The sequence below is a fragment of the Mandrillus leucophaeus genome, unplaced genomic scaffold, assembly GCF_000951045.1.
Source record: "Mandrillus leucophaeus isolate KB7577 unplaced genomic scaffold, Mleu.le_1.0 Scaffold767, whole genome shotgun sequence".
In the NCBI taxonomy this organism is placed as follows: Eukaryota; Metazoa; Chordata; class Mammalia; order Primates; family Cercopithecidae; genus Mandrillus; species Mandrillus leucophaeus.
In genome coordinates this window covers 389,730-405,179 of record NW_012108330.1, presented here as the reverse complement: position 1 = coordinate 405,179, position 15,450 = coordinate 389,730, and the positions used below count along the sequence as shown (strand labels likewise).

General features: G+C 55.6%; 1 protein-coding gene across 1 annotated transcript in view; it reads left to right on the top strand.

Annotated features, from left to right (window-relative positions):
* ZNF775 (zinc finger protein 775) overlaps positions 1-14,500 on the top strand; it is a 32,070-nt gene extending 17,570 nt beyond the window's left edge. Inside the window, exons 4-9 of the mRNA XM_011966624.1 lie at positions 5-119; positions 5,076-5,157; positions 6,959-7,071; positions 7,148-7,591; positions 9,658-10,549; positions 12,205-14,500. Of these exons, the coding sequence (XP_011822014.1) occupies positions 5-119; positions 5,076-5,157; positions 6,959-7,071; positions 7,148-7,591; positions 9,658-10,284 (1,381 nt within the window). The 3' untranslated portion in view covers positions 10,285-10,549; positions 12,205-14,500. The remainder of the gene's footprint in view (positions 1-4; positions 120-5,075; positions 5,158-6,958; positions 7,072-7,147; positions 7,592-9,657; positions 10,550-12,204) is intronic.
* The last annotated feature ends 950 nt before the right edge of the window (positions 14,501-15,450 follow it).

Genomic DNA, 15,450 nt, shown 5'->3' with positions numbered 1-15,450 from the left:
TCAGCCAGAAGCCCAATCTGACGCGGCACCGGCGCAACCACACAGGCGAGCGGCCCTACCTGTGTCCCGCCTGCGGCCGTGGCTTCAGCCAGAAGCAGCACCTGCTCAAGCACCAGCGTGTACATCGCGCGGCCCCTGCGTGCAGCCCCAAGGAGGAGGCGCGCTAGTGGACGGGACCTCAGCGGACCCGTGGTGGTGCGGGGGATGTTTGTGGGGTGTGTGTGGGGAGTGGGTGTGGCCAGGATTGCTGGCTCTTAGAACTCCCCATAGCAGGACCCGTAGATTCCTCAAGGCGCTGAAGGGCTGAGAATAGTTCTAGAAGGGCCCAAGAGGGTGCTGGGAAAGGTCCCAGCGTGGGTTGAGGGAGGAGGAGGAGGGAAGATCCGAGTTCCTCACTGCGGGCCCGGATGTGACCACCCTCTTCAGAGGTTGGACCCCAGGCTTCAAGCAGCGAGTGAAGGGCCTGTTGGGGACGCTGGGAAAGTCTCCTGGTGTGAAGTGGCTGAGGTCTGGACTAGTCAGCTGCAGCACCAGCCGGTCCTGCCTACGCTTCAGGATGGCCAGGGGCTGCCCCTGTAGGAGAGTTGCCAAGACTCGGTGATACCAAGGATGGAAGCGAGAAGCTGTGGCGAGGGAGAGCCAAGCATATTCCCAGCACTAGGGCCAGAGCTGGCACGTCGTAGGAATCCAATAAATATTTTTGGAAGGAGTGAGTGGTTTTATGTCCTTCTCCATCCCTGCCTGCCCCCTGCCCAAGGTGTGTGTGTGGTTGGGCCCGACTCTAGAACTGGTATGCGTGTGATGGTCAGGCAGGCACGAGCCGGGTGGGCTCCGCTGAGGCTTGGCTACCTGAGGAGGTAGCTGTGCAGGAGAGAGCCAGACACGCTGCTCCCACTCCTGTCTGGGGCATATCTGAAGTGGGCTGGCTGACTTGACTGGCTTGGATCCTTATCAGTCTGGTGTTGCAGAAGAGAAAATGGATGGAATATTCCACATGGTCTCACTTGCCTTTCTGAACCACCCTGGCTGAAGCTGAAGCCCGGGTCTGTGTGTGCTCAGAGATCCATTTGCCCAAGATTAGGAGCACAGCACTCCCCATGCCCAGATCTTGCCAGGGGTGTTTTCCTTCTTCCCCTCTCCAAGTCAGTTTAGTGTCTCTTCCCACAAACCCTCCTCGGCCTCCTGCCCCAAGAGGTCACCCCTTACACACTTCCAAAGCAGGGTTGTCTGAGCCCCTGGTGCTGACAGAAGAGCCCAGGGCTCCAGCCCAGGCTGTGGCCGCAGATGGTATCTTCCCAGAGGAGAGGAGGGAATTGGAGAGGGTGGTGATGGGTGTTGGGGTGCCAGGGTTGGGTAGCTGGGAGGTAGGAGGAAGAAACCACCCCACCATGGCTCTGGAGAAGGAAGAAGTACACCTGCCCACTTCTCACAGCCCAGATCCTTCTCTGTATGCAGGGAAGTGTTATCTTCTGGGAGCTGCCACCGTTCAGCCTGGCTTCTGGTCACTGTTCTTTACTCCTCTATATCTGGAAAAAACTCCAGTTGTAGATCTACGGAAGGACATATGAAGGTGATGGGTGGACCAGGAGGGCCGCCCTGACTGTTATGGCTTACCAGGGTAACAGTGCCGATGATGGTTAGCACTCGGCCAGGGCTGCTGCATCCCTGAGCAGTTCTTTGATCACAAACCATGCAGTGTGAAATCACACGGGGTGTTGTACGCCAGGGTTGCTACCACCTGCTTGAGCATTCAGCACTTAGGACCACGGGAAACCAAACCAGAAGGGTTTTCCTGGGCACCCTCCACCTGACACCAGCCCTAGGGGCTCCCCTGACTCTCATGTCCTGCCTGTCTCCTGGAACTCCCCTTCCACCCTGCACTGCACCAGGGAGTGCTTGACTGCCTTGCAGCTCCTCAAACCCTGCTTTAACCAGGGGGGAGGTTCAGGAGTGATTTGCTTTTTTCTCTCTGCCACTTGCCAAATTCTGAAATCACGTTGAGCAAGCCCACCCACTTCAGGCCTCACTGAGTCCTGTCTTTCATTCCTGGGTTAGAGAAACACTGCCTGCAAGGACAGATCTGTGGAAACACTGGGTCCCTGTGAATCAGGTGCCCGAGGGCACATGTGAGCAGATGCTGACGAGATCAGTCCTGCAGGAGCATCTTTACAACAGAACGTGTTATTTTCCATAAGTGGCTTGTTTAATGATCAAAAAAGTCAAATAGCTTTGCTGGTAGGACTTGGGGTTAAAAAAATGAGGCCTAATTGCAGCTTTTTTCTCCAGCACCAATTCATGAGAATGCCTGCTCGCTGATCCCAGGTGACTGAACCTCCCACAAATGGGTGCTTTGGGTCACAAAGGGGACAGGGTCAAATCCCTCAGGCAAAGAATGACTGAGGTGTATGACTCACTGACCAGGCCGGGACTTCACAGCATTCATTCATTAAACAAGCCTGCTGTGTGCCAGGCATCATTCTGGGATGCTGCCCATGACACAGCCCCTACCCTTGAAGAGCTCAAGGACCTTCGTGGAAAATCATTTTGATACGCACAGGACTTGGGACCTTTATGTTCAACTCTTTTTTTTTTTTTTTTTTATGTTCAACTCTTTAAAAAATGGTTCCCAGCCCCAGCTCTCTTAGCAAGGCTTTCTAATCCATTATCTCATTTAATCGTACCATGAGTCAGGCAGGGCAGTAATACATGGGAAAGGAGGGTGGGGGTGGGGATAGTGTGACCTGTCCACCAGGTCCTGTTGCAAATTGACAGAGATCCCAGGCCTCCTGTTAGCCCAAGCTGCTTCTGCTGTCACACTGCAGCCTTCTGCAAGGATGGGGTGGTACTGTCCTCCTCAGTTTTCGTTCTCTTTCATTTTAAAATGATAAACCTGGGTCACAGGATATTTAGGAGGAGGCATTGTCATTAAGTCCAAGACAAGACGGTCAGGTTTGTTATCCTAGTGGGTTACAATCCAAAATACTCTGGAGCATGCTGAGATTAAGGTGGTTGCCAAGGGAACAGAAAACAGCCATGAGTAAACAAATCAAGACTTAAAAGGATTTAGATCAGGTCTATGGCCACGTAAGTGCAGAGCTTTGTATCCTGTCCAAGGCCAGGTAAGTGCAGGTCTGCAGTGGGGATCTGTGGCCACGTGGTCACAGATGTGGAAACATCCTGCAAACTCAGCCACGCTGCTTTGTACAGGCAGTGCAGTGGCTGGCATGGGGAGCCAGGTGAGCTTCGTGATGTTGGGGCTTCTGGAACTGCCTACGTCATCCTTGTATTTCTTTGTTAGGAGCAAGTCTGGAGCTAAGAAAAATGGTGTAAGTTCTCAGAAAATGGTTGTTTTTTGGCAAGGGACACGTGCTTCAAGTCGTCCGGTAAGGTGGTCAGCCTCATTGAGAGGCCACTGCCCAGCCCCAGGGGAGGTGCCTGACAGAGGGTAGACTGCAGTGACCAGAGGCGGCCGCTCAGCCATGCAATAGCACAGGCCCCTCAGGGACTTGACAGAGGGAAACTGGTGGGAGTGGGGGATGCTCCTGAAACCTTTTGTTATTATTTTTAAGTGGTTTGAATTTGGTAAAGAAATATCTTTGGCCTTTAGGCAGGAGGAGGAATATTGGGGCCAAAAATAGCGTGTTCTCACTATCACTGTTCTTCCTGGATTGTGGCAGGGGCAGTGACAGAGGGACTCCCTTAAGTTATCCCTTAGGCTAAAAAGAGAACAGCGTCTTGGGTTGACTGGGTTTGGAGGAGGTGTCCTAAACGGGCTGTTCAACAGAGAACTTTTCGTGATGATGACAGTGCTCTATTTCTGTGCTGTCCAGACCATAGCCACTAGCCACATATGGCTATTGAGAATTTAAATGTGGCTGGTGCGGCTGAGAAACTGAATTTTATTCAATTTTAATTAATTTAAATAGCCCCAGGTAGCTACTGGGCAGCACAGCCCCAGGGATGATAGGATGACACTCCTATTGATAAGAAACTAGAACCATTGTTTCTTTTCCCTTCACCTTCTCCGCTCAGCTCACCACCTAGGTGAGAGCCAGATAGTTCTGGGGTTCAATTCTGGCTTTGTCATTTAAACCATAGGTCCTTGGGCAAGTAACTTATGTAAAGCATGGGGTATAGTGCCTGGCACACAGCAATCACTCAATAAATGGTAGCTATTGTTGTTTTAATAAACTAGAGTGGTTACTTGCAGAGCAATTGTGCCCATGGAAAGGGAAAAAAGGGTTTTCCCTTGTTTAGCTTAACCCACACAAAGAATTAACCATCCCCAGTGTGAAGCAGGCCTGCTGCAAGTTTAAGGGTTTGAATTGATGTCATAGGTCACATACTGGGTTTTAATTCCAAGGAAAGAGAACTTTGGAGCGGATGAGGCCTCACGCTGAGCCTCACATCTTCATCCAGGTCTCTGCAGAGCCACTCAGCCCTCACAGTTGTGGCTGGGGCGGCAGCTTTGCCTGTACCTCCTCATTCCTCGCATTGCATCAGCACTCCTCCTTCAAACCCTTAGGGCCATCTTTTCTCTCTGCGCAGCCTTAGCTATCAGTAGCTTGCAGAGGAGCATACGTTCATTAAACAGACATTGACTGAGGACCTATTATACGCTGGATGTGTGGGACACAGAGACGCTAAAATAGTCCCTGCCCTTTGAAGTTCATAACCTGGTGGGGAAAACAAAAGTGTGCTAAATTCCAAATCTGGGATCAGCATAAGGTGCTTTAGAGAGAGAGATCAGACTGATGTCCAGTCCTGGGGAGATGGGAGAGGCTTTTCAAGGGGGAGATGGTTGCCCTACTGAGTGAGGAAGCCCTGGGGACGCAGCCCCACAGGAGGAGCTGGAGGATGAGGGGAGCAGGGTCTGGAGCTGCCCTGAGTAGGCCCATGGGGTGATCTGTTTGTCCACCTGTTGTGCCCCAGAGTGACTACAGTGCAGAGTCTGGGACAGGGTTCACCTGAACTACACGTCTACCCATGCTCTACAGGAGCCATGAGCTACGCGTCTACCCACACGGGAGCCGGGTCTGCTGTTCTCCAGGACGCCTTGGTTGTGGGTGTTCCAGGTCTTTGTTAAGGTCCAGAGTCCAGCTGCCACGTGGACCTGTCAGGATAGTGGTGATCCCTGTGCCAGCCACTGCGCTGCCTGTATGAGGAAGCATGAAGCAAGGCTGTGTTTGCAGGGTATTTCCATATTGGCACTCCATCGTGCTCACCGCAGCCCCTAAGAATGGGGTGATGGGGAACCTTGGGGGAGACAGGAGGGGGGTGTGTGTGCACGAAACTACAGAAGTGAAGTGCCTAAGCTCAAACTACAGTGGCAGAGCAGAGAATGGAGGCCTCTGGGAGCCCTTTGGGCCTTAGCTTCCCTGTTGAGACACGGCAGGTTTGAGGTGGTATTGCCTGTGTCTGTGTCAACCCCCATCCCCTAGCTGTGTTCTTTTCCTTTCTATTTTGGTTCAGCTTACCTAGAAAATGCTGCTAAAAATATGGGAGACATCCTCAGGCATATTATTGATTTTGCTTTTGAAAAACATGGTCTTCACCAAGCGTCCCCATTTCTCTTATGGTCTGCAGAGGAGATGAACACTGGGAGCTCTGGCAGGTGACAGCAGGGGCTGGAGAGCAGGGCAGTGTTGATGTGCTTTGAGTGGAGGCACAGGTGGGGTTGGTCATGAGCACCTGGGGTGCTGGTGTCAATGTGTGGGAACTCAACATCTGCCTTATGGACTCGTTTGTCTTTCCAGTATTCCCTTCCTGTTGTCTCTGTTTAAAATACCAATTTCCTTGGGACGAGGAACTCCAAAAGTCCCACATCCAGCAGTGAGGTGTCTCCAGGAGCAGTGAAGGGATGGGGTGGGGGTTGGGGTAGGAGCGGGTTCTCCAGAGGCCACAAGCAGACGAGTGGGGCCGGGTGGGGCCGAGTGGGGCCGGGTGGGGCCGGGTGGGGCAGACTGGTTCTCCGAGTGAGCTGTGAAAGCAGGCAGGCCTGGCCTCCCCGCCTGGTGTTGGGGGAAGGGGCTGATTTTACAGCCTAGGGGCTCCCACCTGGAATTCTCCAGTTCCTAGGCTCCAGAAGGCACAGTGGGCACCTACAGAGCTGCAGAGGGGACCCTCATGATATCGGCAGGCCCGCGTCTCTCAGCGCCCTCCATCAGGGACAGCGCCACTCCAACTGCCACATCCGCTGTCTGCTGCAAGGATCCCTGCCTGGGACTTGGAGAGTCACGTTTCTCCACCTGGCAGCTACAAAAAGGCCACAGAGAAAAAAGCCAATTTAATGTTCTTCTACCACTTGTGACTTTTAAAATCACTTTTCGTCTCAGGCCTCTGTTTCTTTGTCTGTCAAATGTACACCGTCAGGCACGTTCTCACTGGGGCCCAGGTTTTTACTTCCCTGTTGTCACACCCCTATTTATGTCTGAGTGTCTCAGTCCCAGGGCGGTGCAGTGGAACTCAAGCTGGGTCATGGTGCCGTGTCCCCATCTGGGCTCTGCTACTTAGAGCTGTGGGTGTTGGAGGAAGCCACTGTTTCAATTTTATTTTCCTATCTATAAAATGGGATAATATTAATACCCACACAAGCTAGGGTGCACATAGTTATTGGAAGGTTTCCACGAGATCATACATGGAAAAGGGCTTTGTAAAAGGCAAGTTATGTCCAACTAAGGGACATTATCATTAAATGGCAGCTGGAAGTTGTAATTTGGTTCTGCCCTCTCACGCCCGCTGCTACTTCAGACATTCTAAGTTGCTCTTCTATGGGATATCTCTGGCTTGACTGCGGGTTCCGTTCTGAGGAGGTGTGGTCAGTAGGGACCAGATGTCTTCTTCCTTTCCCTCTGGTCACTCTTAGTGATATAACCCAGGCCATACAGTCAGACAGACTTCAGCAAAACTGTCAGCGAGGGCAGCTCCCCGATTCGGCCCCTTTGACTGTTGTCTCCAGTCTTGAAACCCTCGCCCCGGGCCGCTCCGCCGCCGGGCTCCGGCGCTCAGTCCATATTACTCGCGGAAAGGCCGGCGTCTCCGTCCGACCCTCTTTCCTGGTCGCTGGGGGCGGTTTGTGGGCCTGGCCTTGGGATTAGGAAAATAGGGATGGTGCCTATTTAGGGATGAGGCCGAATGCGGGCCTCAGGGAATCCCGAAACGGGGAATGTCTGGATCGGCGGATCGGACGTTCAGGCCCAGGAACCGGCCCCCGCATGGTCGCCGCTCGGGCGCGGGCGCAGCGCTAGCAGCCCCGTTTTCCGCCAGCCGGGCTGCCGGAGAGTTAGACCTCCCAGCCTCACGGGGCTGCTGTGCGGCTGCAGCGACGCCGGCGACTGCGGCGCTGCAGCGGAGACGGAGGGCTCGGGAGGCGGCGCCATGTGAGTCCGCGCGGGGCCGCGCTGGGGCCGCGGCGAGAGGTTACCGTATTTACCGAGGCCAGAGCCGGACCCTCGAGGGCGGGTCACTGCGGGCGCGCTACCGTATTTGCTGGGTCCCGCGCAGGTCCTTTCCGGGAGTGGGAGCGCCGCGACTTAATTACGTATTTATCCAGGGTTGCGTGGTTCCGCGGGGGGCGCTGCGGCCACTGGGGGTGGGCTGCATTCATTCCCTCCGGGAGCTGGGGCTTGCAGTCGGGCGGGGTGGGTTGCGGCAGCAGGGTGGAGGCCTACGTATTTTCGTGGGGGTGGGGTTGCGACGCAGAGTTTACCATATTTCTCCAGGGTTGCTCAGGCCGCAGAAGTTGGCAAGGTTGTGTCTGAGGTCGGGTGGGGTGGGGTCAGCTCTCCCGATTAATGCAGCTATTTGATAAAAGCAACGTCGCGGGAGGCTTGCTGTCTTTATGGGGGCGGGGAGAAGGGGCACGGGAGTCGCTGCGGGAGAGTTACCGTATTTGCGTTGAGCAGCACAGACTGTAGAGAAAAGAGCTGCGGCCGGAGACCGGAGGAGCAGGGGCTCAGCTGGGCTGTGAGTGTGGCATGGGATGAAAGAACTTGGGGGAGAGACGGGGGGCCTCTCGACGTGCAGGCGGGGCCTCAGTCAGGGGTATAACTGGGGAGAGTGAGGAGGCTGCCCAGTCACAGGGCCAGGCTGAGATTGGCCAAGGGGACTTTGATGATTTGTCTTTGCAAATGTCAGTGCAGTTGCCTGTGGAAAAGACTTGTGGGTGGGGTCTCTTGCAAGTAGGACTTGTCTCCTTCCCCAGGGTGTCAGTTCCACCCTGGCCTCGAGGGTAGGGAAGACAGAGGAGGTGGCTCTGAGACCTCACTCTGCAGATAGGTTGGCTGAGGCTGAAAGTGAAGAGAGGCCTTCGGGGAGGTTCAGTGGAACACTCAGTCGGCTTCCCTGATGGGGTTGGGGAGAATGGATGAGGCAGGCCTTAGGGCTCTGCAGGAGCCCAAGTTTTGCGGGGGTGGGGGTGGGGTGGGTTCGTGGGAGTAGTGGCGGTAGACAGTACCTCTACAGGAGAAGTGGCCCTTTGGAATGCATGGCTCTGTGACAGCTGGGATGGTGGCAGTGGGGTGTGTGTGTGTGTGTGTGTTTTGAGGAGTGTTTAGTTGTTGAGCAGCTAGTACATTGAAAAGAGCTTTCAACAGTGAGGCAGGAGACTTAAGGCCTAGTCCAGGCTCCCCTTGCTCTGTGACCTTGGCAAGTATGTTGACCTCACTGAGCCTCAGTTTCCCCAACTTTAAAGTGGGGCTCAATAACCCTGCTTCGCCCCTTTCTCAGGGCTGTTGTGAGGACAATGGGAAACAATTTAAGAGGAATACAGTACCCTGGGAAGAGGATCCTTTGGAGAACCAGCATGAAGGGAGCTGGGTTTGGGGGTGTTGGCTGGGCACTGAGTGTGCTGCTCAGCCCTGGGCCAGGCTTTGCTGTGAGGATACCAAGAGGAATCACGCTGAGACCAGTCCCCCTGGGAGCCCACACCCTGGTTCAGTGACTTGGAAACCTTTTGAACACATGCCTCATTTTGATAAACAAAGAGCTGCTGCCTTTAATGTTAACTGAGGTCACTTTCAAGTTTACAGGGTTGTGTTTTTGTTTCCTGTTTTAAGCTTCGCAAAAATATCTCTAAATCACTGATAATCCCACCCTTTTCTCCAAGTTTGGGGTGCACTTCCCTACCTCCCTCTGTCCTTGAGATCTGGTTGGAGGGATAAGACATATCTAGACGAAGGTAACTGAAAATCCTAGCTGAAACTGAAACTGAAACTCCTCACTGAAACTCATCACCATCTGTCCAGTGTCTTGTGTGGCTGGCTGACATGGTGCTAGGTGCTGGGGTTCAAAGAAGGCAGCTCTGTCCTTAAGGTGCTGGGAGTCGGGGGACAGAGGTGGCATGACTGACCCTTGTGCAGTGTGATGAGTGAGGGCCACATGGTTGTGTCACACGGTGTAAGCCTGGGGTGGAAAGGTCGGGGAAGGCTTCTAGGAGAAGGTGCCCTTGGGAAGGGCCTGAAAGGAGTGTAGGCCGTACTTAAAAGGCAGTGGAGGAAGAACACCAATTCCCAGCAGGGGAACTTGAGCTTAAACAAAACGGGGCGAAAGGTGGAGGTTGTGGGAGGTGAGGCTGGGGGTTGGCTAACTCTCGGGTCCCCCGACCCCTCTCTCTGCCCCCCCCCTCCCCGCTTCTGTCTCCCTAGGGACTGGTGATTGCAGCTGGAAGTGCCCATGACCGAGCTGGCGTCCTCCGGGGGCGGGTCCCCTGCGGGGGACGGGGAGGAGGGTCTGGGGGACGAGCGAGGCCTGGTCATCCACCACCCTGCGGAGGAGCAGCCGTACCGCTGCCTGCTGTGCGGCCAGACCTTCTCGCAGCAGCCCAGCCTGGTGCGGCACCAGAAGGCACACGCCGGGTCGGGCCGCGCGGCTGCCTTCGTGTGCCCCGAGTGCGGCAAGGCCTTCAGCGTCAAGCACAACCTCGAGGTGCACCAGCGCACGCACACCGGGGAGCGGCCCTTTCCCTGCCCCGAGTGCGGCCGCTGCTTCAGTCTCAAGCAGAACCTGCTCACGCACCAGCGTATCCACAGCGGCGAGAAGCCGCACCAGTGTGCGCAGTGCGGCCGCTGCTTCCGCGAGTCGCGCTTCCTGCTCAACCACCAGCGCACCCACGCGCGCATGCCCGCGCCCCACCCGCGCCGCCCCGGCGTTTTCGGGGAGCGGCGGCCCTACTTCTGCCCCCGCTGCGGCAAGAGCTTCGCACGCGAGGGCTCGCTCAAGACCCATCAGCGCAGCCACGGCCACGGGCCCGAGGGCCAGGCGGCCCACTTAGGACGCGTGCTATGATGCGCCCGGGGCCTGCTGCCGACTGCTGCTTCCTGCCCCGCACGTGCGTCCCCGACCCCTGGAGATGGCCCTGGGCCGCAGCTCCCTCTCTGGATGGGATCCCGGGAGAGGGGCAGCGTTGGCTTGGGCTCTTGAAGGTGTGGGCCGCCGCCAGGCTCCGGCCGCCCCCTTGTGTTCCTCCCTCGGGACCGTCTGGCTGGCTGCGCACAGCTGCTTCGGTCTCCTGCCATGGTTCTCCTTCTCTGGCCCATCCGGCCTAGAGCAGGTGAGACCTGCGGGGCTGGCCAGAGCCCCTCTCAGGGCTGGGGGTGGTGGGGATGGGGTGGGTGGTGTTAATTCTTGATGGCAGGTGGGGCGGTCTGGGTCCTGGGCTGTAGGTTTCTCTGTGACAAGCTGCTTACCGGATCTTCATCCCCAGAATGTCAGAGTTGAAAGAGACTTGGAGAGGGCCACTTTCCACAATCCCCATGCCCAACCTCAGCCCCCAGGCCTCCTGGCTCCTGTACACACTCTCTGCTGTCCTTGAGATGTCATTTCACTTCATGTTTCAGTTTGCTCATCTGTAAGTTGGGGATATAGATGAGGGGCTCTTCCTCGCTGGGATATATTGCAGCTACTGGATGAGAGAGGGTGAGGTCACTGGTGCACAGAGCCTTAGTTGATTCTGCCACACCATGTGCCACTGACTGTGCCACGCTGGGCTCTCCCAGAGACACACATGAGGACCGCAGGCCCTGTCACGGGGTGCTTACACTCGGTGTGTGATGTGGGGCCAACCTACAAAGTGCTCTGGGGTGAGACCGAGAAGGGTGACTGGCTTCTCTTTGTCACCCAGGGGAGTTTGATGGCTTTGAACCAGGTCATGGGGACAAATAAAATTGTTCTAGGAAGAGCAAGTGTGTAGAAGGGTGTTTTCAAGGCGGTGTCAGTCAAGGTGACTGACTCCAGGTGTCCCAAGGGGAGGTTTGCCCTACAGAGGACTTCGTGGTCAGGGGGCGGGGACCCTGAGATTTTTAAAGAGATGAGTGCTATGATCTCAGACTTAGGCCTTAGGAGGAGAATCAGCAGCACTGTGAGGGCAGACCGATGTGGGAAGATCTGGAGCCTCGAGGGGCTTGGGTCATCGGGGCAAGAGAACATGAGGCCCCCAGCTAAGAGGCCTGGCCAAGTTCTGGCAGTGAGAAAGAGGGCAGCCAGGACCTGTGATTCCAAGCTGGCGCTCTGAGGCACAGGCCTCTTCAGCCTGTTGGCAGATGAGGAAACAGGTTTGCCAAGCTTGCCTACACCACAGTTGGTACTTAGTGGTACAGTGGGTGGAAACCAGGCCTTTGTTTTGGTTTCTGAATCCCAGAACCTTTTAGCTCCACTGCTAAAAAGTGGACGATGGAGCAGGGAGGATTTGGGGCCACGTGATAGGAGCTGGGGCAGGGGTGTCAGGGGTGGTATGGGTTTTTGAAGGGGACATGGCATCCTTGGGAGTGGTTTGGGAGGAAGGGAGCTGGGTCTTCGAGCGGACCTGCATGTTCAGTCCTGTGCTGGGTGCTGAAGACTCGTCCCTCCCCACTGCCCCCCTCTGCCTGTCCTCGGTGCTGTGTGGCTATGGCTCCTCAGAGACTGTTTGTCCTCTCCCTTCTACTCCCAGGTGCTGTAGACTAGCATTGGTGGCAAAGATGAAATTAAACAGGGACTTGGGACACCTGGAGTCAGTCACCAAAATGCCCTGAACCCAAGGTGTCTCATCTGTAAATGGGATTAGTAATCCTTGCAGCGCTGGGTAGGGGACAAAGAGCATTCATTCAAGCCCTAGGACAGATTCAGGGTAGGCCAGCTGATCGCTCCCTCCTAGCCCCAGAGGGGTGGCTGGGCAGGGCCATGTCATGGCACCACACCTGATCCTGATCTCTTTGTTTTTGTGGACAGATGCGGAGTGGGCAGGATCCTATGACCCGGTAGGTGCAGGACCCATCTGGACATGGAGACCAGGAATGGGGTGCCGTGGGGGCCTGGCTGGCACTGCACCTGGGCATGAGGGCACATCCAGTAAGAAGACCTGCCTCAAGAGGTGCACTGCGGTGACCAGTGGAGGTGACTGGTTGGAGACTGGAATTGGTGGCAGATTCCAAGCTCTGGTGGACAGATTCCCCAGGCCTGGTGGGAATCGCAGCTGGGGCAGACCTCATCCTGGCTGCCTGGCCACAGGCCCCCACTGTCTGCCACTGGTGGTAGGATGTTGCTTGTGTGGAGAGCTGGCTTCTCTGCTCCCACCTGGTCCACCACTTGGCTAGAGTTCAGAGACAGGAAGTGACTGGTCTAAGCTAACACAGCAAGTTGGTGGCCGACCTGGTTCTAGAGGCAAAACCTTCTGCCAGATGTGAATGAAACCTGCAGGCTTCATTTTCCTTTCTGAGCAGTGCTTCTTAGCACTTTGGAGACACGAAGCCCTTGGAAAATCTGATGAAGGTTATGGACCTTCCCTAGGAAAACAGGTAACTGACATAGACTCAAAAACCCCAGGCAATTTCAGGAGCCACTGGACTCCCTGAATGAAACCCATCCCTGGACTCCTCAGCCCTGAGGACTTCACCTGCTGCCCTTTCCTTACCTGTCACACATTGAGCCCCGAGTCTACTCGGGGCTGTACAAGTAGTGCCCCTCCCTCCCCCTGGCCAAGCCTCCTTCCCTTGTTCAGGAATAAAGAATTCCGAGGAGGAGACCTTTTTAGTCAGTCCCTTCTCCCAGACCTAAAGAATGATGCATCAGGTTTCTGGAACCTCATTTCCCTTCCCCAGACATTGGCAGAGGTCCCTTGGGCTAGATTTTCTCTTCTGGTTTTGTGTTTCTTGTTTTGCCTGACTGGCCGCTGGCTTCCACAAAGGAGCCCTTTGCTCCTGGCCTGGGCTCTGATTTCACTGTGTGGTCTCAGGGGAAGCTGGACTGCTGTGGACGCTGGTGGGAGTTTGAGTTTGGTCTGAGTCTGCCCCAGGGAGAAAGAATCCTGCTTCCACCAACCAAGCCCAGTCAGCGGTGCCTCCCAGCTGGCCAAGTGTTCAACCCAGTGGGCTGGGGAGGAAGAGGATGAGGGCCTCGCTCCTGGTGCCTGCGGCTCTGGACAGGGGGAGAGGTCGGTGGAGGAGCTTTCTGTGTGTTCTCTGAGTGTGCAGCAGTGCAGTTGAAGGGAACAGGGCCCAGGCTGGCAGCAGGGAGAGGACTCCTCCCATCTTCACACCTGAACCAGTCAGCCTGGAAGCCACAAGTTGTCACTTGCTTCCCCAGAATGAACATCAGAAAAGGCAAAACTGACCAGGGCTGGGATGGGTTTGGGTCAGGGTGGTTGGAGGGCAGCCTGTGGATTCCTGCACTGGAGTCTTGCTGTCTTCGATGCCGTTTGGATCATACATTCTTACATCCTACTGTATGCCTCACCCTGGAATAGCGGAATGCTCAGGGGGAGATCCGAGCATGAGAAGAAGGTGCTCCCAGCCCCAGGAGCTTCCAATCTGGCTCTGATCCTTGACTGACCTAGAGGAAACCTCCACACACACTCCTTCTCTGCTAATGGTGCAGTTTGTGTCCCCCTCTGCCCATCACTGTGCTGTGCTCATTCCTGCCTCTGTGCCTTCCCCTGTATTGCTCGGATATGTCCCCTTTCCTCTTCTCTACCCAGCTAAGCCCTTCTGATCCACGGGGCCCGGCTTCCCAAACAACCCAGCCCACATTCATCCTTCCCTCTCCGAACAGGCCCTGTGTGAGCCCCCGCCCCCAAACTGCGTGCTGTCCCACAGATGCTCCAGTCTCCTGTGTGTTTTGAGTCCCCAACTAGACAGTGAGCTCCCTGAGGGCAAGGGACTGTCATTTCCTCTTGAGCCCTACCAGGGTCTAGCACCGAACTGGGCTTCTAACTCTCAGGAAACACTTGTCGACTGCCTCAATGAGCGCCGGAGCTTGTCGGTGGCCGGTAATGGGCAGTGCACATGGGGAGAGGGTATGTGAGTTAACTCGAGGGTGCCTTTTATTGGGCTGTGGGCTGGCTCCCCTGGGCCAAAAGTGGATGTCGGAGGCCTCAGGCTCTTATCTCCTTGGGGCAGTGGAAGCATCAGGGACCCCTCCCCTCGGCTCTGCAGGAGTGCACAGAAGTGGTCGTCCAGCCTGGATATTTCTACAGGTCGCTGACGCCTGCGGGAGCTGACTGAGTGAAATAAATGTTCTCTCGACATCAGCTAGTGTAAGGAGTGGTCATTTGGGGCTTAGTGGGGAGCAGGGTGGTGGCCTCTGTCTCTGCCTCCATCATCTCTTGAGGAATTGTGTTTCAAGGTTGCCTGGTAACCAAAGACCCTAGAAGACACACATGAAAGCCCCAGTGATGAGCTGCTGTAGGCTTCCGGCACCTGCACAGTGACTTCTCTTTGCATCTGACTAACAGATATAGGGGCTGCAGCCCTTGCTGCCTGCTCAGCCCACGGTGAGGCCAGACTTGCTGAGAAGCATCTGACAGTTCCCTCAGTGCCTGAGCAGTGGACCGCTAAGAGTACTTGAGTCAGGAGACCAGGCCTCTGTGCTGGTCCATCTCCAACGGGAGGTCTCAGCCAAACACACACCCCTCCTGATGTTAGTCCCCCTCCTGCTTCTCTTCCTTATGGAGCTGTGAGGAGCGAACAAGTAGATGTGTAAAGGATGCAAGTGCACAGCGCAGCACAGAGACTCTACTGTCCCTCTTTGGCCCCCCCACCCCCAAGTAGGACCTGGCTGCAGACCGCCTCTCGCAGAGCGCTCTGGACAGCTGACCCTCTGTCCTGCCTGCTGCCAGGTGGCCATGAGACCTGGGTAAGTAACTTCCCTCCTGTCAATGGAACGCCTGGCTGGAGTGCGGTGGGCTCCCTTCGGCACCATGACCCTGTGCTGCGCCCTCTGACTCTGACTTCTTCCATGGCCTCTGTCAGCCAGGAGGGTCCTGCGAGTAAGGAGCTTAGGGACTGTGCCTTTGAAACATGGGTGGGTGATGTTGGGAGTGAATCAGGCAGGGCTCTGTGTTCAACTCAGATTTCAAAAAAGGAAATGATGAGCTCGTCTAAATGAAAAGTACAGTGACTCGATGGTCACACGGACCCAGCCAGGAAGAAGCAGCCGGCAGCTCAGCCTTCTGCCTGGCAGCTTCAGTCCTTCTCTAAT